This window comes from Anser brachyrhynchus (assembly GCF_964034855.1).
Source record: "Anser brachyrhynchus genome assembly, chromosome: 1".
Lineage (NCBI taxonomy): Eukaryota > Metazoa > Chordata > Aves > Anseriformes > Anatidae > Anser > Anser brachyrhynchus.
The window spans coordinates 190,151,165-190,177,585 of NC_137694.1; the positions used below are offsets into that span (position 1 = coordinate 190,151,165).

At 50.0% G+C, this 26,421-nt stretch overlaps 1 protein-coding gene across 1 annotated transcript; it reads right to left on the reverse strand.

Annotated features, from left to right (window-relative positions):
• Positions 1 to 312: 312 nt before the first annotated feature.
• Positions 313 to 7,473, reverse strand: PDX1 (pancreatic and duodenal homeobox 1). The gene is made up of 2 exons (XM_080575679.1): positions 5,139 to 7,473; positions 313 to 2,716 (listed from the first exon to the last, which is right to left on the reverse strand). Exons 1-2 carry the CDS (start codon positions 5,533 to 5,535, stop codon positions 2,328 to 2,330), a joined length of 786 nt encoding a protein of 261 aa, XP_080431805.1. The 5' UTR covers positions 5,536 to 7,473; the 3' UTR covers positions 313 to 2,327.
• Between the last annotated feature and the right edge of the window lie 18,948 nt (positions 7,474 to 26,421).

Sequence of the window (26,421 nt, forward strand, 5' to 3'; positions counted from 1 at the left end):
CAAAGGCAGGGGAGCATTTCCTCGGGAAAAGTGGGTATGTCTGGACACCTGATTTTGGTGAGATGGCGCGGCACAAGAGCTGTAGCAGCCCTGTAAGCCCCCATGCCAGCCCTGCCTTCCACCAGGTTACCTGCAGCATTTACCTCTGCAAGGTCCCAGGGCTCTCTTGATGCAGCTAAATCTGTTTTTTCCATCGGTGCAGTTGTAAGAAAGATGAATAGGGGGAAAAAAAAAAGTGCTAAACCCATCAGCTCTGCCAATTCTCTAACGAAAAAGACTTTATTCGTTAAAACTAAATCATGCAGGGCTGATTCTACTTTCACACGTGAAAATACCTTGACCTCGCTGTCAAAATCATATCAGCAAATTCGTAACAATTCAGCAAATTCTGCATTAGTACAGCAGTGCACAAAGAAAAAACGAAACTGAACGCCTCATACTAGAGAAAAGGCAGGCAAAATTTCTGCTGTTTGCCCAGTGAAATGCACTGTAAGGGTCTTAGCAGTAAATCATGGCATTTTGTGTCATAGATTTCCCTTTTTGCAGCTAGATCTATTTTTGCAGTGGCTCCCCAGTTGCAATTTCAGTGGCAGATGTTGTGAAAGGGACGTGGAAATTGTTCCGCGGAGCGCTTCCAGTGACGGGCTGCTGCAAAGAGTAAATGGTGCCGAGAAATGCTGAGGTTTAAAATGATTTCACGGTCCCCAAAGTTTGGGAAATGTTACTTTAATTAATAAGGTGGTTTAGTTTCTTAAGCAGAAGGGCTTTATTTGAATTTTGCTCGTATAATCATTAGCAAAGTTCTCACTCATTGGCTGCGTTTAGGTGAAGAAGGACACGCACGCTTGGGCGAAAAATCGCTCATGCAACGTGCAGGAAAAAAACGACCAGGAACGTCCCTGTTTGCACACACACATTAATGCCCCAAAAGGAAAGAAAAGCAAAAGAATTACACCTTCAGCTCCAGTCTCCACCTTTCCTTATTGTTAAGCGTTTTATACAAGACGGGGAGAAAAAATGAAATAATAATAATTAGAAAAAATGTGGCACGCTGCTCCTTCTCCCCCTTGCTTTCCGCCGCGGGAATGGGAACATCTCATCAGGACTGTTGGGACCGGCCACCTCACCTCTTCCTCACCTCCTTCTCCTCTTCCTCCTCTTCCTCCTCCTCCTCCTCCTCCTCTTCCTCCCCCAGGGCCTTCCCGGGGCCAGACCCCGGGGATGCTGCGGGGGTCTCGCCGCGCCTCCCGGTGCTTGCTGCCGGGGAGAGCTCAGAGCTCCGCACCCGGTTTTTTCTTTTTCGTTTCCAGCTTGGGTGTAAGGTTTTAATTTCGATTAAATTCATTGAATTTTTCGCAGCGGCTGGGGAGAAAATCTGGGCGCAACGAGCAGGGAGACGGAGGAGTCGTGCAGCCGGGAGGCATCTTCTCCCCGAGGCTGGGTTCATGCGAGCGAGGAGGATGAAGAAGGGAAGGGGCTTTTCCTCCGAGGGAGAACATCACCGGGACCAGCCCGGGGCACGTCCCGAGCCCGGCTGGCAGCTGCCCGGTTTCCGCACCGACGCCCCGGGCGGGCAGCGCAGCCCTGCGCGCCCCGACGGTGCCCGCGGCAGCACGGAGCGGGGCCGGGCACCCGAAATGGGGCATCGGGGGCGTCAGTCCTGCCCGCAGGACGAGAGGGCTTATTTTTTTCCCCTGTCTTTTTCTTTTTTTCCCCATCTTTTTCTTTTTTCCCCCGTCTTTTTTTTCCCCCCGTCTTCTTTTTTTCTTCCTTTTTTTTTTTTCTTTCCAAACTCCAAAGAAAACGAAACAAAGCAGATTTCCAAAGAAATGACCACTAGTCCGGTCTCCTGCTGGACTTCTCCCTGGAAGCGATGTCCCGGAGCCTCTCGAAGCGGCGGGGTTGGCCCGGGGAGGCTCCGCACCTCTCCGCCCGGCTCCGCGCCCCGCCGCCCCCCTCTCCGCACCCGCGGGCACGGCGGTCCTAAACCTGGCAGGGGCAGCCTCCAACCTCTTCTCCTTCGCTGTCCCCACTGCTCCGTGCTCCCGGGGTCGCCGTCGGTCCCAGATCCGCCTTCCCCGGGGGAAGCCGCCCCCCGACGGGGGGGGACGCGGCGCGCCTCCATCGCGGCCCTGCAGAGCGCACCGAGCCTCTCCTCGCTGCAGCCGCACGCCTTTCGTTTTCTCGATTTTCTCAGGACGGCAGTTTCGGGGGGGGCAGGCACCCAGTTTCCCCGGGGGAAGGCGGGTGACGGCACGGTGGCGGCGGTGGGGGGCCGGCCGCCAGCCCCCTCGGCTCTGTCCCCCGGTGCCAGCCGCTTCCCCGGCTCACCGAGAGTCCTGCTGCCTTCGGGGGGGCAGGCTGGGGGCCAGCAGGTCCCTGGAAGCCCCCGAGGGCATATTCCCGGGGGGGCACGGCTGCAGCTCCTCTTTGCCCTGCAGCTCGCCGGAGGACACCACACAGTCTTGCTCGGGGTCGTTGGTGCTGGCCGCCCCTCGCTTTTTATCCTCTTCCTTCTTCCACTTCATCCGCCGGTTCTGGAACCAGATCTTGATGTGCCTCTCCGTCAAGTTCAACATGACGGCGAGCTCCACCCGCCGCGGCCTGGAGATGTACTTGTTGAAGAGAAACTCCTTCTCCAGCTCCAGCAGCTGCGCCCGGGTGTACGCCGTCCTCGTCCGCTTGTTCTCCTCCGGCTCCACCACGTAGGATCCCCCTGGAGAGATGGGGACAGTCAGCCCCGGCCGCCCCGTCGGGGGGGGGGACACCGCCACGGCTGCGGGAGCACCCCCGGGGGCTGCGTTGGCCGAGGCGCGCACGGAGGCTGTGGTTTTATGGGAGAAAAATTTGGGGGAAATTTGCAGGGAAACGGCGTCCCTCGGGGCCGGGGAGAGGCGAAGGAGCCCCCCAGAAAATATATATATAAAAATAAAATAAAAAATAGATTTTAAAAAGTATAAAAAAATCAGCTCCCGCCGAAGAGCTCCGGTAATATGTCCGGTATGATTTATGTTAGATATGATTTAAAAGAAAAGAAAAGAGAAAAAAAAAGATCCAAATAAAGAACAACAAAATGGGGTTGTTGCGCGCCTACCCGCAATATGTCGGGTGTGATTTAAAACAGAAGCTAAACTATATATTAAAAAAATAATTATAAGTAAATGGGGGTTTTGCGCGCCGAGCACAAGCGACCAAAATAAATCGTAATTTAAAAAAAAAAAGAAAAAAAGGAAAAATAAGGATAAATAATGGGAAAAAAAGGAAAAATAATGGGAAAAAAAAGGAAAAATAATGGGAAAAAAAGGGAAAAATAATGAAAAACAAAAAGGAAAAATAAGGAAAAGAAGGAAAGGGCACGGGACGGGGGGTCAGGGCTGCTGTGGGTGCCCCGGGATTTCCCCCCGGGGCAGTCCCGGCCCCTTGGCGGCCGTCGGGGAGCCGCGGCTCGGTGCGGGGACCACAGCCCTGGGGACCCGGGGCTGCCACCCGTCCCTGTGGCCAGGTCGGCCGAGCCCTTTGATTTCTCGTTCCCGGAAACTGCGACAACGGCGACATCGCCATGCCCGCGACATCGCCATGCCGCTGGGCCGGGGTGGCGAGGGCGGCGTGGGCAGCAAGAGGGGGCCGGGGTCCGCGTGGAAACGCCACTGCCACTGTCACCAGAGCTTGGAGGCCTGCTGGGGACACTCCTGGGGCAGTCTGCGGGGCTCACAGGAGATGTGAACAGCCGGGTTCAAGCAGCCCGGGGCTTTTCCCACTCGGCTTTACCCCTCTCGGCTTTATATTCCCATGGGCCATATGTAGGAAAATGCAGCTATATAAATAATATGAAAAACTGTAAAAATAGACGTTTTCACGTATGTAAGAGGGCCTGTGTGTGGCCCTTCAGACTCGGCACCGTGGCTGTGCTGCCAGCTGCCGGGACGGGGCTGGCGGCCCCGCGGGTCGGGCACGGCGGCAGGCACCGGGCTGGGCTCGGCCAAAGCCCCCCCGGGAGCTTTTGGGCCTTTCCCCCCCCCTTCACCACCCCCAACCCCCATGGTAAAATCAGTTCAACCCCCCCCTCAGACCCACGGCCGCGTAAATCCCACGCTTGTCTATGAAAACTGAAGGTTTATAGGGTTTATAGGGTTTATAGGGTGCGGGTGTTCTCATCCCATGCCCTGCTGCGGCACAGCCCTGCCTGTGTCCCCCCCCTTGTCCCCCCCAAGGAGGGAACAGGGCAGTTTGCGACTTCCGTGGGGCAAGTTTCGTTTTGCTGAGATTTTTTTTTTTTGTAGAGAGGAGAGGAAAAAAATCAGGGATATTTTGAAAGTTCGGCTTTATCATTTTCTTTCTTTCTTTCTTTATTCCCCCCCCCTCCTCGATTCATTCAGCCCTACAAGCTCTCCTCTCGGCCACCGGGCACCGCAGCCTGTCCCCTCTCCCCCTCGCCGTGTCCCGGGCACTTCCCAGACTGTTTCACGGTGATTTCAATACCCCGGTCCCTTTTTCAACTGTCTATTTGAACAAAGCCATTAATATAATATTTGCCCTATAGGCGTGACAAAGGCGCAGGACACGATAACATTGTGCAGGGAGAGACAGAAATATTGTTCCGCAGCGGAACTTTCTGCCTAGATAGAGTTTCTTCCCCTCGCTGGCACCTCTGCCTCGTTTGTGCATTGTTTCCCCTGCCCTCGGTTTTAGGTTGTAAAGGCGCAATTACGGGTAAAAACCCGCGGGCAGGCGGCAGGGGGGGGGTGGGACACAGGGCGCTGGGACGAACCCAGGGGCCAGCAGGGAGCCTTGGGGACACCGAGGAGCCCTGGGGACACCGGGGAGCCCTGGGAACATTGGGAAGCCCGGGTGGCTTTCCCCACCTCGGGCACCTTGAGTTTATCAGGGGCAAATAATTCGTGAAATTTTGCGTGGGGCTCGGGCACCCCCCCCTCCCCAAAAGATGCTCGTGGGGTTTTGGCCCCCGTGGGCTGCGCGCTGCCGGCTCCCACCCCCGGCTTTCCACCCGACGGCGGAGGGGACCCCCGGGAGGGGGGGGGGGGGGGGCAAGGAGGGGTCACGGCTGATTTTGGGGAGGTTTTCTGCCCGCCGAGGGGGGAAGAGAATGGGGGGGGGGGGAGGTTGGCGGCGGGGCTTACCTGCCCACTGTCCCTTCCAGGCATGCGACTTGGTGGACTTCATCCAGGCGAAGGGCACCTGCACCCGGGGCTCCTCCATCGCCCCCGCGTCCGCCCCGTCGGCGAAAGGCAGCGCGTCCTGGTGGGGGGGAGGAAGATGGTGGTGGTGGTGGTGGTGATGGTGCAGGTGGGAGACCCCGGCATCTTCTGTGATGGGAGGCACCTCGTAGGGGGAAATATCCGGCGGGCTGCCCTGCTCCAGCGCCCCTAAAGGGCCGGGGTACGGCGTCTGCTGCTGCCTGCCCATGTAGAGGCAGGCGGGGGGGCTGGCGTTGTAATCCTGCGCCTGGCCCCTCTGGAAGGCGCACGGCTCCTTGTAGAGCTGCGCCGAGGCGTAATACTGCTCCTCGGCGTTCATGGCAGGGGTTGGGGGGGGGGGGGTCTCGCAGCTAGGGACACATCGGGCTGCTCCCGCTGCCGGCCCCGGGATGCCTCTTTGACAGCTCGCCGCCCCGTCGGGCCCCGCCGCCCTGCCCGGCTCCCCATAGGCGCCGTTCCCCCCACGTGAGCCCTCCCGCAGCCCTCCTGGGCGGGGCGGGACCCATAAGAGGCCACCCGGGGTGGCCCCGGCCCTATAGACCTTCCCCCCACCCTCGACCCTGTCCCCCGGACCCCCTCCGCTCCCTCTGTACCCCCGTGAGAGGAGCACCCCCCCCCCTCCCCCGTCGGGGCAGGGGGCGGCGAGGGGGTCGGGGAGCGCCCCGACGTGCGGGGCGCTCCGGGAGGGGCGGCCCCAAAATTCACGCTGTCCTTTCCCAGCCCCGCTTGCTCATCCCTGAGCCCCCCCCCCCCCCCCAGCAGATCAAAACCTTTTTATTTTTATTTTATTTTCGGGGGGAGGAAGGATGGGGGCTTTGGCGTCGGGGCGGATTTGGGCTGCGGGGGCAGCTCGGGCACGGATGCGGCGGTGGGAACGGGTGCCCGAGGGCAGGCAGGGTGCTTGGGGTCTCCCTCGGGGGGACCCCACGTATTTGGGGGGGCCCCAGGAGGCCAGGAGCGGCTTTTTGCCCACCGACCCCTTGCCCAGGGGGGGATGCGGCCGTCGGGGACCACAACGCTATCGCCAGGGCGAGCGATAGGCGGCGGATTGTTTGCCGAAGGGGTAAATTTGGGAGCCTTCCCCGCGGCTTGGGCTGCAAAGTGTTGACCCTCGGAGATAATCTGCTCCGAGCCGCTGCCGGTTGACTTGGTGACGAGGCTATGAGGAGGCGGAGAGCTACCCAAAGGGACAAAGATCAGTTCCCTGCCTCCCTGCGCTCGGCCCGCCGGCCGCTCTCGCCGGCTCAGGGGCAGGCACGCTTCCTCCTTTGCTCGGTCCTCCTCCTCCTCTCCTCCTCCTGTTCTCCTCCTCCTACTCTTCTCCTCCTCCTCCTCTCGCCGCCCTTTCCCGCAGCTCCGGGCCCTTGGCTCCGGGCTCCGGCCACAGCCGTCGGGGCGCGCAGCGGCCGCCCCGTGTAGGGCCCGGCTCTGCTCGGCTCGGCTCGGCTCGGCCCGGTTGGGACCACGCATCCCCGGGCAAGCAAGGAAGGAGGCGCCTCGGTACCTGGCTCAGTCGTCGGCTTCCGAGGGATCATAAAAGCTTCCCAGTCCATTACACGGAAAATGAGTTTCCGCTATGAATCCATTCGGGCCCCCCATCTCTCGGAAAGCACAGTGAGCCTTTGATTCAATATTGAGCCATTAAGCAATTGCTTTCCCAAGCCATTTAACAGCAGCTCTTATGGATAAATAAACAAAAAAGGCTGTAAACCAATTATAGTGCGGATAGTGAAAAAGTATTTTATTAGCGGGAATTACTGATAGGCATCGCTGCTCCTCCGGCTGCCCCCGCCGGGAGCCCTCCCTCTCCATCCCCTGGCATGCCGGGCTGGGGTACGGGCCCTGCCCGGGTCTCACAGCCCTGTATGCTCCCCTAGGGCTGCTGGAAGCCACAGGTGTCCTCCGATCCCATCGGAGACTTCTTCCATGCCCACACCTCCATCCCTTTCCCCTGGGCTGGAAGCTGCGGGTTTGGAGCCCCCCAGGGCTCTGTACTGCCAGTGGGGTTCATCCAGCCCCTGCCTGTGGGGGCACGGCCCCAGCCCCATGGGGAGCCCAGCTCTGCGCTGTTCCCCGGAGCATTTACAGCCTCGGTTTTTCCATGGGGAACCGGTGCGGACAAACAAACAGGCGGCCATAAAAACCAGAGCAAATTGATTCATCACCAGGGAGGACCATTACCCGGTGTCTTAATGCGGTCCTCTCTCTATAACGAACATTTCTAAATAGAGCAAACATTTCCCCCTCCAAAGCAAATGAATTTCGTATAATTTAGAGCTAATTCTCTTTCATTCTGCCTGCGTGAGCAGGCGATAAGGGCACGCTTTGCCGTGCTAACAACAAGGCGGCGAGCTGCAGTGCAGGAAAAGGGCCCCGCTGGCCCTCCCGGTGTGGGGGACCCATGCTGGGGCTGGGGGTGACAGAGTTCAGCAGCCACTGAGTGGTGACCTGAACCCGTCCAGAGCCCAGGGCTAAGCCCAGGGATCACCGGTGCCTGCCTCCACCTCTTGGCACACTGTCACTGTCACCAGAGAGCCCCTCTAAAGCTGAGATTCCCCAGGAGAAGCACTCCCCAGAGCCCACCTGGTGTGGGAAATGGTGATGGAGGGTGCAGGCAGGACTGATGGAACCAAAACCAGCTCAGGTACCCTATGCCCTCTCCCTGAACAGTGCTCCCACACAACGCTTAGGGCAATCCCAGCAGGGAGCACACACGTAATACAGCACCCAGCTATTTTCCCAAGTTCCCAGAATATTCTGCTCCAGGGATTTTCTCAGCTGTGTGGGCTTTAGTTCTCCCACTGGAAGGGCCTCAAGATGGGTAGGCATGGTGCAAGAACTCAAAAGGTGCAGTGCTGACACTGTAGCTAATATATGGCCGCTGTGAGGCCAGTGGCACTTGAGTACTTTGAATGGTGAGCTCAGGGAACTCCTGCAGATCCCAGATGGGAGGTTGCCCTGCCCTTACTCTCCAATCCTGAGGAGAATCAGAGAATAATTAACGTTCGACAAAGCCTCCAAGATCATCTGGTCCAACCATCACACTACCACCAATGTCACCCACTAAACCATGTCCCCAAGCACCACGTCCAACCTCTCCTTGAACACCCCCAGGGACGGTGACTCCACCACCTCCCTGGGCAACCCGTCCCAATGCCTGACTGCTCTTTCTGAGAAGAAATGTCTCCTCATTTCCAACCTGAACCTCCCCTGGCACAACTTGAGGCCATTCCCTCTAGTCCTATCACTAGTTACCTGTGAGAAGAGGCCGACCCCCAGCTCCCCACTCCTTCCTTTCAGGTAGTTGTAGAGAGAAGTGGCCATCCTCAGTCTCTAGGGACCCATGTAAAGAAAAGACAGCTGATACACGTGATATATTTATTCCAACTGATAAATGCACAATAGTGTTCAGTGTCTAACCATTGAAAAAAGCAAAAGCAAAAGCAAAAGTAAGGGAGACATCTCACACTAGAACAAATTACAAGGAGTTGGATCTACCTTAATGCCTGTCTGGATGTGTGCTCCAGTCTGCTGGAGGTCCTGGGTTTTACCCATTTTGGGAAGATTTTACAGGCCACAGGAGCTCCCAAAGATCTTAAGGATATCTGTGGCTGCCACGTTCAGCTCATCCAGCCTCTCCCAAGGAGATAGGATGCTCATTCTTTCAGCTCTGTGTTGTGATCCACGAGCATGGTCCCACAATGAATAACATGGTTGAAGTTAATACTGAGAACAGCCCTGGTAGGTCCAGGTTGTTTCTTCTAATGGCACTTCACTATTCAGAGGTAGCTTTTTTGGAGTACTCCATGCTCCCAGTAAAGTTGCTGTGGGGATCTACCTAGAAGGTCGACCTTTATCACAAGCTCGTTATTTCAAGATATTAAACTAAAGTGAATCCATGAGTATGTAGCGTTAGTCAAAGGAAGACGGCAGCAACACTGAGTAGTACAGGCACGTAGTAATCATCCTCAACACAAGAACAGGAATTCAAATAATCCAGTATCAGTAATGAGTGTTTCAGGTACTCAGCTGTTGCCATCCTACAGTGAGATCCTGCAATAACCACACTGCAATACTTGGATTACCATACTAGATTTGTGTGTCTTTAAAGGACTTGTTGAGAGTTGATCTTATCCTCTAGCTGGATGTTTGCCTAACAGAGAAGAGGTTGTCTGTGTGGCTAACTGGTTTCCCATCATATATGAGGTCTAAAACTTTTCACAACATAATAAGAGTGTGGCTGAGCACCCAGTGGTTCGGAAAGCCAAGCCACATGCCTGATGTCATATCTATGAGGTTTTAAAATATATGCTGCAATATATATTCCATTAGATACAGCATTGCACACTCCTGAAATTCAATGGTGTGTTCAAAGATCTTACCTGAAATGTTTAATTTAGGAGCTTAATTTAATGTCTCGTCTACTTCTTCCCCAGTCGTGTCTGACGGACGTTACTGCGAGCTGCTGAGATCAGTGAAATGTAAAACCACCTGGATACAACATCTTTTTTTTCCCTAGGACAAGCAGCAGGAGCATTTTGTTTGCCTTTCCGTACGAATAATTTGTGAACCCCTACTCAATTCCCTTTCCCACTGTGGCTAACCAGAGTATAAACCAGCAAGGAGTGCAGCTCAGCCGCACTTCCTTGAAGCGACCTGGTTTGATTTTCTCTATCTGCACAGTATTTGATGGCTTCTTAGCACTCAACCACTTTTTCCCAATTCACTTTTTAACAGAGGAGAAACCTTGAAGGTGGCTGGAACATATTCAAAATAATACAGGGAAACTGTTCCCATGGTACAGGCCAACAGAGGGAGAAGGAAAAGTTGACTGGGAAACAGAGCTTTCCCAGGGATTGATTTTTAAAACCCCCACACTGCTGTATCTAGCAGAAAGGTAACCTTTCACAAAGCTGGTTAATAATCAATAACCATGTGAAAACAAAGCTGTCTTTCCCTCTGAGCGCTAATGATAAAAAACAGAGCATGAACTATTCCAGCTGCCTTAAAGTAACACTGGTTCATCAGCTTTTTTTTTTCTTTCTTTATTTTTGTTCTTTTCAAGGAACATTTTTTGGTCTCTGAGAGATTCTGCACTCAAACACTGATACTTCATGATACTTCAGCTTGCTTCTTGCTCTCCTCAGCACACATTGGCTTCTTCATACAGTAGGTATGGGTCATATATATAGTAGATATAGCCAGTTTGAAGAAGATCTTGTCCAGGAAATACATAGGAAAATTGCCTTGGGAAAGACTGAGAGAGAGCAGGAGGGGATCTTAGATGAATCCTGTCTTTTTAGACTTTCTCTTTTACATCTCTCTCTCTCTTTTTTTTTTTTTTTTCCTGCTATTCATAATTGCATTTTCTGGTAGGACTAATGACCATCACCAGTGCAGTACAACTTTATCGCCATATAAGAAGCGGTGAGGAATTGCTTTAAAATACTGTGAACCTTTCCACTGAAAATAAAGCAATTTCACGTTGCCTGCCCTGCATAACTTTGTTTGGCACTTCGTGGTTATTGTACCAGATAGGAGAAATACATATATATATTCAAGTACAGGTGAAGATATTCAAAGCAGAACTCCAACCCAGAGAGAATCCCTCCTTAGAGGACTTTTCTGCTTGCATTTTCCCCTGTATCTGGGCTCTTGGGGGTGGGTGCTGTGTCGCAGAGCAGGGTGGCAAAGCCCAGCCCAGCCTCGCCATGCAGGTGGTGCTTGGGCTGCTGTTGGCTCACCTGGCGGTTCTCACCATCCCTCCCCTCTTGTTTGTCCATTACAGCTTTGTCTTCAGCCACTTGGGCTGAAATTTTCCATTCTGTGTCTCCGCCCCTCACCAAATGTTCAGGGGGATTTTCGTTAAAATGCGTCGGATGGGGGCAGAAAGGAAGCTAGGAAATAGTTGAAATGGACAATATGGGGAGGGTGGGGAGTCGCCATCCCTGCAAGTCTCTAAAAACAGGAGCAATGCAAGTATGGGTGATCCCAGGTTGGAGAAGAGGACTGGAAGAGTCCAGCTGACACGTGGAGACAGAAACCCTACACAGGGTTTTCCTGGCCAGTTTTCTTCCATGCTGCGCTGACTTGCTGGATTTAAACAGGGCACGAGTCCTGCTACAGCAATGCCACTCCAGACCGATCTCTCTGTGCAAAACTGACCACTTTTGGCCAAACTCTGAACTCGTCATGCAGACTCCACCAATACATCTTAAAACTTGGCAGCTAAAACCTCCACAACTTCTATCCGCAGGCAGCAGGCCCCAGCCCCAGGCCTCAGGCCTCAGCGAGGGCTCTCTGCATTGCAGGGGCAGCATGGATCCCAGGGAGAGAAAAGCAGGGAGATGTTCCTCACAACCCTTCCTCCAGACCTGGGCAGCATGGGGAAGGAAAGCGTCTTGCTCAGAGGACACGTAAGGCTCTCACCCTCCAGAAGAAAGGGTTCTCCCACAGGGAGAAGAGAGAAGGAAGGGGTGCCCTGCAGCCCTCTGCCCAGCTGGGTGCAGGGCCTGGGATATGCTGCTGTGTGTCCCAAACAGGCACACCACAGGGGAATAACATCACCAAGGTGGATCTCGGGGGTCAGACTTCACAGAAGGGGTTTCCAGCTGCAAATACCTTGATTTTTGGGGTGCCAGGTCTGCTTTTTCTGGGGTGGTGGGTCCAGTAGCGCTTCTGACCACCTCAATTAGGCACTCAGTATTAGTGGACACTTTTTAGCTTAATCCCACTTAATCCAACGTGGATTTCAGAAGGGATTTACATGCTTACCTTCCACTGAAATCAATGCAAAGAGTTAAATATCAGGGCATGAAACTTGGCTCTCCCCTCAATAAACTGATATCACATCAGCCCTTGAGGAAACCTATCCCCTTAGCACAGGGTAATAAAATGTAGTGTGAGGAAGTCCTGGGCTCAGGAGGGGACGTAGGACAAACACAATGTTAGTTTAACTGGGCTTTGCCTATAGCATGCTGAAAATGAGAGAAGAGGAAAAGGAACAGGAGGAAGCAAAAATCCATCTCACAGAGAATGGAGACAGGGGCACCAAGTGAAGCTGTTCAGCTAAATTCCTTGCTGGCATCTTCTTGACTGTCTAATAACTACATGGTGAAATGTATAAGTGCCTTATATATAAGAGAAATGTACACATGCCTTATGTGTCCAATCAATTGTTAACACGGGTTCAATTTTTATATGTATGTACATGTGTATAAAATATATAATTATAATAATTGTTATTATTAACAAACACCTGCCCTCTGAAGATGTCTTAGTGCCTCTCAAGTTTTAAGAAATGAAGGAAAAGAAACTGGCATTTTCTCAAAGATAATTGACAAACACAATAGTAAGCAGAACTAATTAAATAATACGGCTTGCTCATTTGCTCAGCTGAAATGATTACTGCTTTCTTTGTGCATTTGTAAAAAATAAAATAAAATTAATACTTATTGCACAGTGTAACATTTATTCACTTGCTTATTTATTTATAATATAGATTCAAGTGCAATTTAACCTTTCTAAAGATTCACATAGCCTCAAATATTTCCATTTATCTGCAAAGCTCCTCCTCTCCTCTCCTCTCCTCTCCTCTCCTCTCCTCTCCTCTCCTCTCCTCTCCTCTCCTCTCCTCTCCTCTCCTCTCCTCTCCTCTCCTCTCCTCTCCTCTCCTCTCCTCTCCTCTCCTCTCCTCTCCTCTCCTCTCCTCTCCTCTCCTCTCCTCTCCTCTCCTCTCCTCTCCTCTCCTCTCCTCTCCTCTCCTCTCCTCTCCTCTCCTCTCCTCTCCTCTCCTCTCCTCTCCTCTCCTCTCCTCTCCTCTCCTCTCCTCTCCTCTCCTCTCCTCTCCTCTCCTTTTTCCTCTCCTTTTTCCACTTTCCCTTTCACTTGATTTCTCTTTTGCTTTCTCTTTCACTTTCTCCATCATAATATTTTTAATTGTATTTCCATCTAGTATTTTCCAGTTCCTTATTTATGTATGTATTTCCTTGCATTTGTACGATAATTATATTCCGTATTTGTGTATATTTATTTCACACCTGAAAGGTGTGTCCAGCCAAGTTTGAAAAGCTGAGATTTAAAACTACAGTTATGTAACAGACCAGAAAAAAAATAATTAAAAAAAAAAAAGCAATGTTTTTATGGAGCTATGATGAGCTGTACACACATATGGACATAAATTTGCACATTTAACTGAAAGCTCTGCTAGATTTTCATTCTCTTAAAGATGCATGTAGGTTTTATTGGTCCTTCCCTGAGCACTGGAAAGCACATTGCCAGAGCCTGAAATGATTTTATGTACCTAAGCACCATCTGATTTAATGCACCAGCTGACAAGGACAAAGACATTGATTAAACGTCCTGCCTCGGGTGTCCAGAAGGCTGAAAAAAGGCTGTCTCCTCAAAATGATCGGTGAAACTCCACCCAGTAATCATTAACTCGGTGCTTGGTCCAAGCTCTAGGAATGACAGAAGGTTTTAAAGAAGGGGGCAGCCCGAACACGCTGGGTGTCATTTAACAGACAACTTGGTCTCATCTGTTCGGGGAGAGGTGAGAGGGAAGAATCTCTCATGGATGGTACCGCATGGGTTAGGAGTCCAGCCACAAGGGCGAGCTGGAGAAATAAAGAGAAGAAATTCCAGGCTGGCTGCTTTTTAAAAGCCCGTGTGTGTCCTGGCTGGCTCCTGACACAGGTGGTGTCTGCCCTGCTGAGGAGGGGATTAGTGCTCTAGCCAGGTGAGAGGCTCTGCTGGGTTTTAGACTTCAAAATGCCCCTCGGCGGGCTCCGACAGAGCATCCCCTGCCCACAGAGTTTCTAGCCAGGCGTGATCATTAGATCTTTTGATTTAAGGCTGCTCTCGGGTGCTGCATCTGCAGCAGTTTTTCACAGTCCATAAAACCCACATGGTGTTGCAGAAACCTTGGCAAGAGCAATTTCAGCATAGCAACTGAGGGAGGGAAAACATCATGCTTTAATAAAGAAATTTTCAAGAGCTCCACTGCCACCAGGGCCACATTGTCCCAGCATCAGCTCAGCCTAGGAGGTAACCTCTCAGAGGAGCTCAGGCTCCAAAACCCAAAGCAGACCAAGGGTGAGAAGGCACCTGGCCCAAGAAATAACCCCAGTGAAAGAATCCGGGTCTCTCATCACTGTCCGGTGTCCCATGAAGAGATCACTTCCCCTGGTTGTGGTTAGGAAATCTTCAATTGAATAAATGAGTGCTGCAGGGAGGAGATGCCAAAATCAGCCTCTTAAACTAAATGATCCTCTTGTGAGCCTTAAATGAAATCAACTGCTTTAGTGCTCAACTCATTTGTGCAGTGGCGACGTTAATATGGTCGTCTAATTTATTGAGTAGTCAGGTTCTAGTTAACGGAGCAGGACGGGGTAAGAAGGCAATTAGTGGCCTATTTTCTATGTACATTGGAGCAGACACCTGTATATAAAGGAAGTTCTTCTGGCAAGCACACTATGCTAAAAAGCTTTCACCTAAAATTATATAGCCTGACAAACAATATAAAAAAGTAGATTGCCCAATAAACAAATAATGTATCAGCCATTTGTACAAAACCATACTACTTAGACCCTTCAAGCTTGAAACAGCTGTGTGTTTTTCTCCATTAAAATGTTATGGTGAACTGTGCATAAATTGGTTGAAATTCAGTTTTGATATTACCGTGTTTTCAAAGTCTATATGGATTTAACACTTTTCCCAAGACGAGGCATTAGCACGGGGTGAACGTGGAAACAGCTCCCAGACCTCATTCCTCCCTGGGGCTCTGGCGCCCTGGTGGGAGCTGATTAACAGAGACGGATGGCAGGTTGAAGGACATGGTCTCTTCTGGATTAGAAAGACTTCCTCTGTGTCCTTCCTTGTGGATTCACCCATGCTTTTTTTATTGGGAAAGCCTTAGATGCTCTGTGAGCCCAAGAGAAAGAGGGATCTCTGTTTTTAATCCCCTTTTGGTGGGTGCAGCAGCCTCTTGGGAGTGTCTGGTGCAGGCCGCAAAGCTGTCTACTCTTTTCTGTGAGTACCTAAACACTGCCATTATCGCAGCAGGAGCAACAGCCTGGCATGGGCATGATGTGCTTTTTGCCTGTTGTCCCTCACAGCACCCTGGTTCCTGCTCTGCACCCCTGGGTGAGGTGTGTACATGGGCGCTTCAGCTCTGCCTCGTGTGCCATGCTCCCCATGCTCCACACCCAGGGCCTGAACATCACTCGTGCGTCATGTGGAGGCACAGAGGTATCTCACAAGCTAATACTGAGCTCAGATAGTCTTAGGGAAAATGTATGGACTTGATATAAGGTCAGATAAATCCCCTGCAGCATGTGCCTGTCCCACAAGTCTGCCATAAGCTTCCCTTCATGTCCGGATCGCTTTTGTATGGAGGTGTTTGTGTGTGTACTGCCTCCCTGCAGCCTGGTCTGAAATGCAGCTGCTCTTTCAGCCCCTTGTTGGGGTCACTGTCCCCGTGTAACCCTTATATTTGTCACACAGCAAACAACCCTGTCCTCAGCGCTCACAGCCCTGTTAGCTGCTGACCTGGGGCAGCCCGGGACAGCAAGCTCCCAGCTGATAGCAGACCTTATGTCTGTCACCAGCGAGTGGAAAGCTCTTCCCATGCCCCAGGGTGCTTCCAACTAACACAATCCCCTGCCTGCACGAGCTGTCTGGCACCCAGATATCTGCCCACAGCCGGGCAATGCATGGAGGCCACCCAGGTCTGACACGTGCGGTGCCCATGTGGACACACTGAAGGGCTCCTTCCACAGCCGTCCCTGCAGCTCCTCTGTGGATACTTGAGATTTTTCAGCCCCTGCCAATGCAGCACATCAGCAAGCAGCTCACTTTCCACCAGCACAAGTAGGAAGGCAGCCCTTTAAAGTCACCATTGAGCAGGTTCCTGTTTCACAGGGAGAGACTCAGTGATTACAGATAAGTTTTTAGTGACTGCAGAAGAAAAAAGACGTACCTGGATGCACGGATTCAACCACACTTCTAAAAGAGGTTTCTGATGTTAGGGACAGGGGTCAGGGCTGCAGCTGATGGTGGCGTGAGAGATTTCATCTCAGGCTTAAGGATGAGCACGCCAGGGCCACCTGCGCAACTGTCACTGGTGGGGACAGACGGTGTGACCGAGTGTTTGCAGGTGACAGCAAGGTCACCCTGGAGGTGTTGCAGGAAACGAGTCTGTAAAGCATTCAGCATCAGCAAGGAGATAAAAATCCCAAAGGAGGGCTGGAGCTTTTTTGTTTTGACTCTAAATAAACAACACATTTCCAAAACTGTTGGGGAGGTATAATTTGTTCAAAAATAGTGGCCAACACTGGGACTGCTCTGAGACACTCAAAACAACAGCTGCTGGAGCAAGGTGGGAACTAAAATACTCTCCCACTAATGGGGAACGCTGACCCAAAACCCCTGGTGGCTGTCCTGGTGATCTACTCCTCTCTAGGCATCCCCTGGCCACTGCTGGGGAGGGGACACCTAGCAGGAGGGACCCCTGCCTGACCTGTGCAGCCATTCCTATGTCCCCATGTTCCTCCCCATTCCCAGTATCACATCTCCACCTGGTTAGTTGTCCCATCTCACCTTACAAACAGCAGACCAGGACACTTGGTTCGGTTGCCTCCTGGTGAAACAGGTGCCCCAAAGACGACAGGCAAACACTTGCTAGGAGGTGTTTGCACAGCCCACAGAAGTGCCCTGAGAAGTGCACCTGCTAACCCTCCCAACCCAGGATAACGAATGTTATCTTGTTATTTCTTTGTAGTCTCTTATCCATTTTTTCCTCTTGCCTGTCAGTCTTGCAGCTTCTGTGACCATCATTTCAGCTTAGGGATTTGGAGCATTGAGGGCTTCTCTATACAGTTATGATTCTGGTTGGGTTGCTATTAAACACAAGACCAGTAAAGGGTAAGAGTGCTTGTTGGGTTATTAGCAGTGTTTCTATTGCTGGATACTCACAGACAAGCCAATGCTCTACTCTCAGTTATTTTTCACTTAAATATATTCAAAAAGAACCATTTCAATGGGTGAAAATATGCAGTTTGTTACAACAGAAACCTCTCCAATAAAGCTGAAGTCCTGGATCACCTCGTTTTAGGAGCAAGAATCTCTCAGGTGCTGCTGCCTACGAAATGATCCACCATTCTGCAAAACCCACAGTCTTCATAAACAAGTTATAGACTAGGATTTTTAACTCATGACAGCCTGGTGACAAGATCAAATCAGACAGTAGCCCTGAATATAAAATGGGGAGGTGGTTGTTCTTCAAAAAATGTTTGTTTTCATCAAAAAGTCATCCCTGAACTCTTAGGTTTTCAGTCAAGAAGCATTGGATTTCTGATTCTCATTTTTCCTGCAAAACTGAAAAAAATCTCTTGGAAAAGTCATTGCTTTCCCTAAAATAAACAAGTAAAAACATTCTCCAAAATAATTGAACCAGAATCCTATTTTCAATTGAAAATGAGTTTTGCCAGAGCATCTCAAGCAAGGCTTTATGAGCTGGTCATGGCAATCACTTTTATTCCTGCCTGAGTACTGAGCTGTATTATACCACAGTTAGACCCCTCTGGCACCAGTCTGAATTGCAAAAAAAAAGCAGTGATTTTGCTTTAAAACCCCAGAGGAAGAAGACAACTAAGTTCAAGATTTAGATGCCAAAACAATCTTTCCTCTAGTCATGACAGGAGGACCTAACCTGTAGCCCTCTGCTCTCCAGTGCTATGTCCAACAGTAACTTGCTCATATTATGTTAAGACAGAAAGATACATATATTTGATTTCTCCCTTTCTCTCTTGCTACTGACCCATCAAGCCCATTAAAACCTCGTTCTCTTTCTGTCCATTTTGGACAGGGATAAACACACTGCTCATTCCTGTTTCCTGACACGTGGGGTTGTGAGGGATTTGTGAGAGGTGAGCTTTCCTCTTTGTCTTTGCAGAAGCACTGGGCTTTGTGTGTTGGGTTGCTTTAGTTCCTCTATCACTTTGAAAATGTTTCCTCCCAAAAATATCATTATGTTTCCCCTCAAAAGACAAGACCTACAGCTCTGAATATGCCTTATTTCTTGGAAATGTCATGTGGCAAAGCCCTGAGATGGCAAAAAGGTAATAAAATCCAGACAAAAAAATAAAATCAAGTGTATAAGTGCAAACTAAAGAGAGAAGTGTTGGGACTTGGTGGCTTTTCAAAACTTCAGAGTCTGGACATCTCCAGCAGGCAGGGCTCTAATCTGTGCCATGCATTCAGATGGCAATGCAAGAGAAGAAACTCTCTAGTGGATGCCGGTCACTTCAGCCTTTTGTTTCTTTCATAACACTTCATAGGCAGACACTTTGGCCCCAGAAGAGTGACGCCACAGGAGATTGACTTTGACCCCAGAAGAGTGACGTTCCCTGTACGGTCAATGGAGAGAGGGAGATGCTCTAGGACGGTTCTTGATGAGCTGCCTGGGTCTCTCCAGCAATGACAAGGAGTCTTGCTAGCACAGTGGAACAGGCAATAGTTTATTCCTATGAAGTGGGAAGCTGCTTGGGCTGTGCTACGAGGGAACAGCAGGGATATGTTGGCACAGCCACCTTCTCAGTGTTTGAAGTGGAATGTGGCACGTCGTACAGTCTTTCAAGAGGCGAGGCTGTTGGCAGCACTTACCAAGGATGATGGAGACTTGGCCTACAGGACTGCTGGAAAGGAGCAAAAATCTCATGTCCTCGATTCCAGGTCACTGCCAAACCACAATGCAGAAACAAGTGGGAATGGGTTTTCCTTCCCACCAAGCTGTTGCTCCAGCTGTTTTCCACAACATCCCTCCAGGGGGTGAGCAACATTCCCAGGTTGGCTGGGGTGAGAAAACCTTCACTGACCAACAGGAAGCAGAGGGTCGGGGCTCAGGTTAGCATTTGGCATGTTCAGAGCTGCAGTGAGGTACTCGGCAAGCATCCCTCATCAGCTGTCTGCACAAGTCCCCTGGGCTGCTTGCCCTCCGCAAAAATAGCAAGAGGGGAAATGTGACATTGGTGGCCATTACGACTGGAAGTGCACCGTGACCAGTGCTCGTGGACACACTGATGGGGTGCTTTATGCATATGCTGCTCCAGCATCCTTGACAGAGAGGCAGAGAAGAGGGTCTCTGTTTCCCCAGCCAGATTCGCAAGAAGTCATCTGAGACCCCCCTGGCCATTACTGCACACTGTTGAAATTTGTGCCATTTGCTGTTCTAAGCTCAGTCCACAGATATTGCTCAAATGGAGTCTAAAGAAGACTTCCCTCATGTAGGAAATGCCATCTGTGGAAAAAATAAAAACCTCAGGCACTACTTCTAACAGCCAGTTCATTTATTCCATGACACAGCTGATGAAAAATAGCTATGCTAGCAACATACGTATATGTTACACATAATAACAGCACTGATGGCTGTATGTGTGTATGTATATATTCCAAAACCAGAGAAACAGTAAGGCAAGTAGCTATGATATTGGGATACTTACTTGCCTACCTATCTCACAACCCACCCATCTGGGTGCTGGGTGGCTTTGGCAGCTGGCGGGGTGCCTATCTGAACAGGGACTGCCTCGGCTGTGCTATCTGCTCTGCTCTGTGTGAGGTCATTTTACGACACAAAACTGCTGACGAGGTGGTGGCTCCTACTGCAAGCAGCAAAGGCCTTCACCCAGGCAAACCCTGGCTTCACAGAGAGTTGGCTAAACAGTTAATGAAGACATATTTCTGTTGGACTCCTCTCCATGTGGGTCTGCTCCCCAGGCTGACTCCTTGCGTGGCCTCATGCAGTCCATGATGCCAAGGAGTGCTTGGAGGGCAGGAGAAGAGACAGCAATGAAGTAAGGCAGCACAATGCCAAGGCATGTCCTCAGCTGGAGGGTCACAGGGCTCTGCAGCAGCAAGCCAAACGCTCAATGCAAGGTCTTAAAACATCCCCTGTTGCCCAAAATCTTGGCCTGATGTGAAGCGTAGCTCGACCCGTAGCAGTCAAGCATCTCAGAGCATCTCCATCAAAGAGGTCCTGCTGAGACTCCACCGAGCTTTTGCGTCTTTCCAATGCAAATACCACATTCAGAAGTAAACGCTTTCTGTTTTATTTTCCTCCAGAAGAAAAGTGCCCATCAAGAGATATCAAACGCTCTCCTAAGAGAAGTGTAGAGATAACCAAGTCAGCTCTTCAAGATAACCTGGATGCTGGGTTTTACAGCCATGCTGATCCTCGTTGATAGGACTGAAGTTCATTGTTTGACTACATGATGGCATATTAGTCACAGTATCCTCCAGCACCAATAGGTCATGTCTGACGCTACCTGCTCCCAACTCCAAGTCATCCCTGAGTTTATGTGGTTGCCAACTATCTTGCATCTATGGAAAATTAATAAAGATATGAGCTCTCCATTCTCAATGCTTAGTGACTGGGGCCAGTTATGCCTCCCTGGAGATCTACATACGTGAGCTTGCAGAAACTGGAAGGAGACATCACCCTGTTCTGCTGCCCATCAGCAGGGACACAGCCCTTCTGTGTCGTGCAAATGGGCACAGTTACCGAAAGAGCTCTCGTGCTCACAGTAATTCTGTGGGCAGAGGGGCCAGGGGCCACAATTTCTCCAACAAAGCCCAGGAGAACCCAGGTTTGTCCCTTCCTGCAAATGTGGAGCACATTTACATCCACAGAGCATCACTAGAAGAAAACAACTCTAGACTATTTGTTTAACAAATTGCAGACAGGTCTTATCCAGAGGGCAAATGGACGCTCCCAGCCCAGGCCCCTGTGCTCTGGAGGATTTATGGTGGGGTTAGCCCAGTCCGTGTCCTGGCTGAACAACCCATGAGGGAATTCAGAGGGGAAATCTGGCTGTGGCTGCATGGAGAAGAGGAACAAGGTAACTCTTGCGAATACAAAACAGGCTGTTTGAAATTCAGTTGTCCAAATGCAGGTGGTCTGTGGTCTGCTCTGTGATATCCTGTCCAGGCTCCAGCTGCTGCTTTGCAGTGGGGCAGCCTCCCACAAAACCTGTCGTATCTTTGTTAGATGTGTGTGGATGTCTTGGATATTGCAGACATCTAAAATGCCCCCAGGAACTAAGATTTAGGTAACTTAGTGACTTCCCTAGTGCCTCTGAAATACTTCAGTTGTTACCACATTTAGTTCTTATAAAGATGTTTAAATGTTAGTCCAGTCTACAGTCCCTGTCCTTCCCCCAACCCACTAAAAAGCATTTAGATGAATCATGAATCCCTTGAAAACATCGAGGTTACTCACAGCAACAAGATTGCCAGGGGGTGGTAATGCAGAGACTTGTTTTAAATCAGCAACAGCCCTCATGTTAGAGCTGTGACGGAACCGCTGATTCATAAAGTAGCTGTTGTTCTATGTGAGGAAGAGCCATAAATCAATCTATGAACCTTTTCCAGAGCTAGAAATGCCAACATTAGCTTTTTGTGTGTTATTTTATGATTTATGTTGCAGTGAAGGCTTCCAGTGTCCTGTTGCTCTCAGCACTGTACAAGTCCAAAGGTTGAGGATTATAAATGGGGCAAATTTTGTGGGAAAGGTGATGGCTTTAAACTTGGTTGGTGGAAACCTTGGGAAGAAACAGGCAAGATTCCTGAACCCAAGCCCTTCCTCACATTTCTGTACTGTATTTGAAATGGCTTTTGGTGCCCCAACGCTCTGTTCATTTCCCCAGCCACGGCACATGCCATTGCTCCCTTGGCATTTGAGTATGGGCCCAAGTCCACTCACGAGCTCCAGGTTGCCTCAAGCCCTAACTGTTTGGAGAAAAGCCTGTGTCAGGCCCAAATCTGGGGTGAGATGCTGAGCATGACAAGGAGGAAGGTCAAACTGATGCCATTTCTCAGCATTGACCTAAGAGTACTTGCAATATAGACCCACCTCAAGAGCGCTGAGGGATGATGGAGTCATTCAGTTCCTGATTTCAGTGAGCTCACCCAGGGCCAGGGGTGAGGACGAACTGCCTGCAGGTCATGGTTCAAACCAGGCTCTTGGCTTTGATTTGGCCAGTGCTCCACCTGCCCAGGTAGAAATAGCAAGAGGAACTTAATGGTACAATGCATTCTCCTCAGATGTCCTTAAGACGTTTTCCCTTCCATAGTCATCTGGATGGCACTCCAGTGATGTTGTACTGTAAATCTGGAAGCATCGTGTCCATAATTATCTCATGTCTATCACAGTTGTTATCGCTGCCCTGGGAGGCTTGGTTGAAGTGGGTATTAGCTGTACTGCTACTTGGTAGTAAATATTAAGTGATAGATATTATGACTGGTAGCATTATGTATCTGTTGAGTTTAACCTCCTTGCCTGTTTCCTTTGGACCTTAAACATACTTTATTATATCAAATAACAATTAACATTCCTCAGGGGTGAAGGTAGCTACGCGGTGTGTTTACTGAGGCAGCCAGCTGTCGCCACTTGGCAAGCAACTTTTATCATAAGCCGGCTGAATTTAACATATATCAGCATTTATCAGCCCAGACTTTGTCAGTTTTATAAACGAAAACCAAGGGACAATAAATCATTTGGTGCCCAGCTGATACTGCATACATCTGAGAGCATATTTACCAGGCCGGGTGGATTCAACCAACAAAAGGCATCTGAGGTTTTGTTACTTGAGCTGTACTGAACATGGCCTGAGATGTCTTTTTTGTTGGTGCACAGCGCATCTGAAAGCTTTGGGAGATCCACGTGGAGTGGTCCCAGTTGCTTTCTTCTCTGTGCTGTTGTGTTTACTGCAGTCACAAGAAGCTTCCTCTGGAGCTCCTGGTGTTGACCAGAACCCATAGGAGACATCTACAGCAGTAAATTCAAGGGATCAGTATCTGTTCTGTGACCCTAGGGGTAAGTGGCAGGGTGCTGCTCACATCCATACAACTAAACCCTTTCTACCCCAAAATTGGGTGGTTCAGCCATAGCTGGGAACCGCTCTGTGCTACTCCTATGGAGGCTAACTCTCACGGCACAAACCCCTGCCAGGCAGTGCACTGCGCCCTTGAACAGTGCAGCTGGCTCCAAGACAGGGCTCAAACCCTGAATTTAGGGATAAATGAGGTCATGCATCACTGCTGCTGCCTTGGGTGAGATGGAAGAGGGGATGTGCTTTGCAGACTGGTTTAACACAGCATGGGGGATGGGGCCAACACAACGTGCAGCAGCATGGGAGGTCCTCTAAAGCATCATTTCCACTTCATCGTTATGTCCACAGTCCATAATGTTAATAAAAACCCAGCCCCAGTGGGTGTTTACACCGGTATGTCGAGGTGATAGTTGGAACACTTGAGGTTCTGGAGCAAACTCATCTATCCCATCAGCATGTCCTGCAAAAGGAGGGCAGGCACAGGGGCTGTAGGGTTGTAAGCACAAGTGAGGGTCATTAAGACCTTGTCTGTACTGGTTAATAAAAGGGGTGCAGGGACTGATGTGTGGTAAAAGGCAAATGGCACTAAAGAGCTCATTGTCCACCTACCGTGGCCAGAACACTGAGCAGTTTCATCTTCTTTTGGGTTAATACACAAATATCTTACAAACTCCTTATGTTTCCCTTCCATTAACACAGTTCTGCAAGACATCTTTTACATCAGGCTTTTCCAAGCCCTAGTTGTGTAAGATGAGATATTCACTGCTTACTTAAATATATATCTTAGGTTGCATCGGTTTTATATCCTTTGACAACTGTCTTCTCCTCATTGTTTTGTTCAAAGCTGAAGTTAAAAGAGCCAGGGTTACTTGCTTCCAAATGTTCACTCCATGGGTGGGTATTTTTCATGACAAGCAGCATCTTGTTTTTTTGTTTTCATTTCTGCAGAGAAACCAGAGAAGGACCCAGAGAAAGGGTGGAAGCTGTTCCTTCATGGCTATGTGTGAAAGTCATGTTGCAACACCTGCACCATGGAAGAAGAGACCAGATGGCATAGCTGTATCTCAAACAAGGACATTTCAGAGTTAGGAAAAGGCCACTGGAGCCGAGCACAGGTCAGGAGGTAATAGGGAGATCATTTCTTCTCTCTTCCTTCTTCTCTGCTTCTCAGCTGAAAACAGAGTTTTGGCCAAGGTCTTTCTTTCCTGTCGGCAGTGCATCCTGTACCCACTAGCAGGTAAGTGGCAGGTGCTCCTAGACCCTGATGAGGCCTGGTTCCCCATCCCACCTTTCCTGTGTCAGAGACGTGCCCTGCATCTTTCTCCCACTGGCAGGACAACATCCCCCTTCGCAGTACCAAGTTGTGCTCTTTTGGGTTTTTCATTGGTCTTTGCAACGCCTTTAATAGCTCTGCAAAGTCCCAGTGGTCTTCATGACAGCAAAACATTCTTGATTTTACATTTTCTACAGTTACACAAGATATGACAACTGCTGCATCACTGTCGCCATTTCCTAATTCAAAAGGGCTAAATATATGTTATTACCCACCTCTGGATCCAAGTGCTGTTTTGTTATTTTGAAGTCATTTTCCATGAGTCAGGGTGAGAAATAAGTGAGGTTAGATGGGCTTAGATAGAGAGAGTTGTTCAAGTGATGAGTGCTGCAGGTCCCTGAGCTCAGGTGGCCACCCTTGGCAGCAGAAGTCTTACTGATGAAACAGGGACCTGAATTTTCAGCTCTTGACACAGGCAGAGCTCGTTGCCTCAGGGTGACACCGGGATCCTTCTGCACCTGTGGTTTTGCAGATGAGTGCAAGGATATCTGGTGCTGGAGGAGCAGAGCTGGGGAATCTGCCCCTTCACTGATAGGGGTGTGCAATCCAAAATGTGGAGACCACTGGGCAAGAGGACGGTGCTGCACTGGGAACATTGACCCTGGGACTTGGTAAGGGCAACAGGGTCCCAGCCTGTCCATGATGGAGCTCCTGCACTGTGACTCTTTGATTTGGGTCACCCCACTGGGTTTTCAGGGTCTTTTTTTTCCCTTTTTTTCCCTTTTTTTCCCTTTTTCCCTCTTTTTTCCCTTTTTTCCCTTTTTTTGCTTTTTTTCCTTTTTCTCCTTTTTCCCTTTTTTCCCTTTTTTTCCCTTTTTCCCCTTTTTTCCTTTTTTTTTCCTTTTTTTCCTTTTTTTCCCTTTTTTTTCCTTTTTTTTTCTTTCTTTTTTCCTTTTTTTTTCCTTTTTTTCCCTGTTTTTTTTCCTTTTTTTTTTTTTCCTTTTTTTTCCTAAGCCCAGCACAGGCTCTGCAGGGCAAGCAGGGGCAGACCATCCATTCCTCTGCACCCTGAGAGTGTCCAAAAGGGATCAGCCAGCTGGATGCTCATCTGATGCAGGGATGCAGTCCAGAGCATTTGGCAACAGCATGGGCAATGGGAAATTAGGAGTGTTTGAAATAAGCAAGCTGTGCGCTTGCAATAAGGTGAACTCTGCTGTTATTTCCAGTGTGTTAACAGAAATCCAGAGGGGAAACCCCTGCTGGGATCAACTGGGGCTTTAAGAATCCACCAGTGATCCTTCTGTGGGGTCACTTCTTAGATCAGTTTTGGGGAGGGATTTTTCAAAAGTCTGCAGTAGTGGAGAAAGGGAAAAATAGTCGTGGATCCTAAGCGTGCCACAAACACCTTTCTGGTTGTCCAATTTGTTCACATTCAGACAATAATTTAATCCTTTTTTTTTGTTGTTGTTGTTTTTTTTTTTTTGCTTTAGGATCCACCCTTAAAAATTGTTATTCCACCATTTTCAGCCTTATTTTCAGCTGACTGCTGTAGAAAGCTGCACATTTCTTGTCCATCCCGCTGAACGTCTTGTGGCCAGTGCTGAGCAGGTCTGAAAATCCTGTGCTTCATCCTGAAGCTGTTTTAACCTTTGAGGACGTAATGTCAGGTTAAGAGTGATGCTCTTTCGGATCATGCCCCTGTGTGGGCAGGCAGGTGTGTGGGTTCCTCATCGGAGCTGGTTTGTGCGCTTGGCTACGCCCTCGCTCACACCGGTCGTGCTCTGGGAGGAAGGTCCCATTGTCCCTCATCCCAGGTCCCATTGTCCCTTAACATCCTTACGGGTTTTGTCAGTGCCGGTAGTTCGCAGCTCTGTAACACCTGAGCTGTAGCAGTGCTTTAATGTCTCTTCAATAGAGTGTGCATTAGGGTAGGCTGCCAGCCCCACAGCGTCCCCAGTTTTAAGGATAAGGCAGCAGTTAGCAATGCCCGGCTGCCACATCACGCCGTGCCTTAAGCCTACCTTTATTTAGGGCTGCCTTTAGTGTC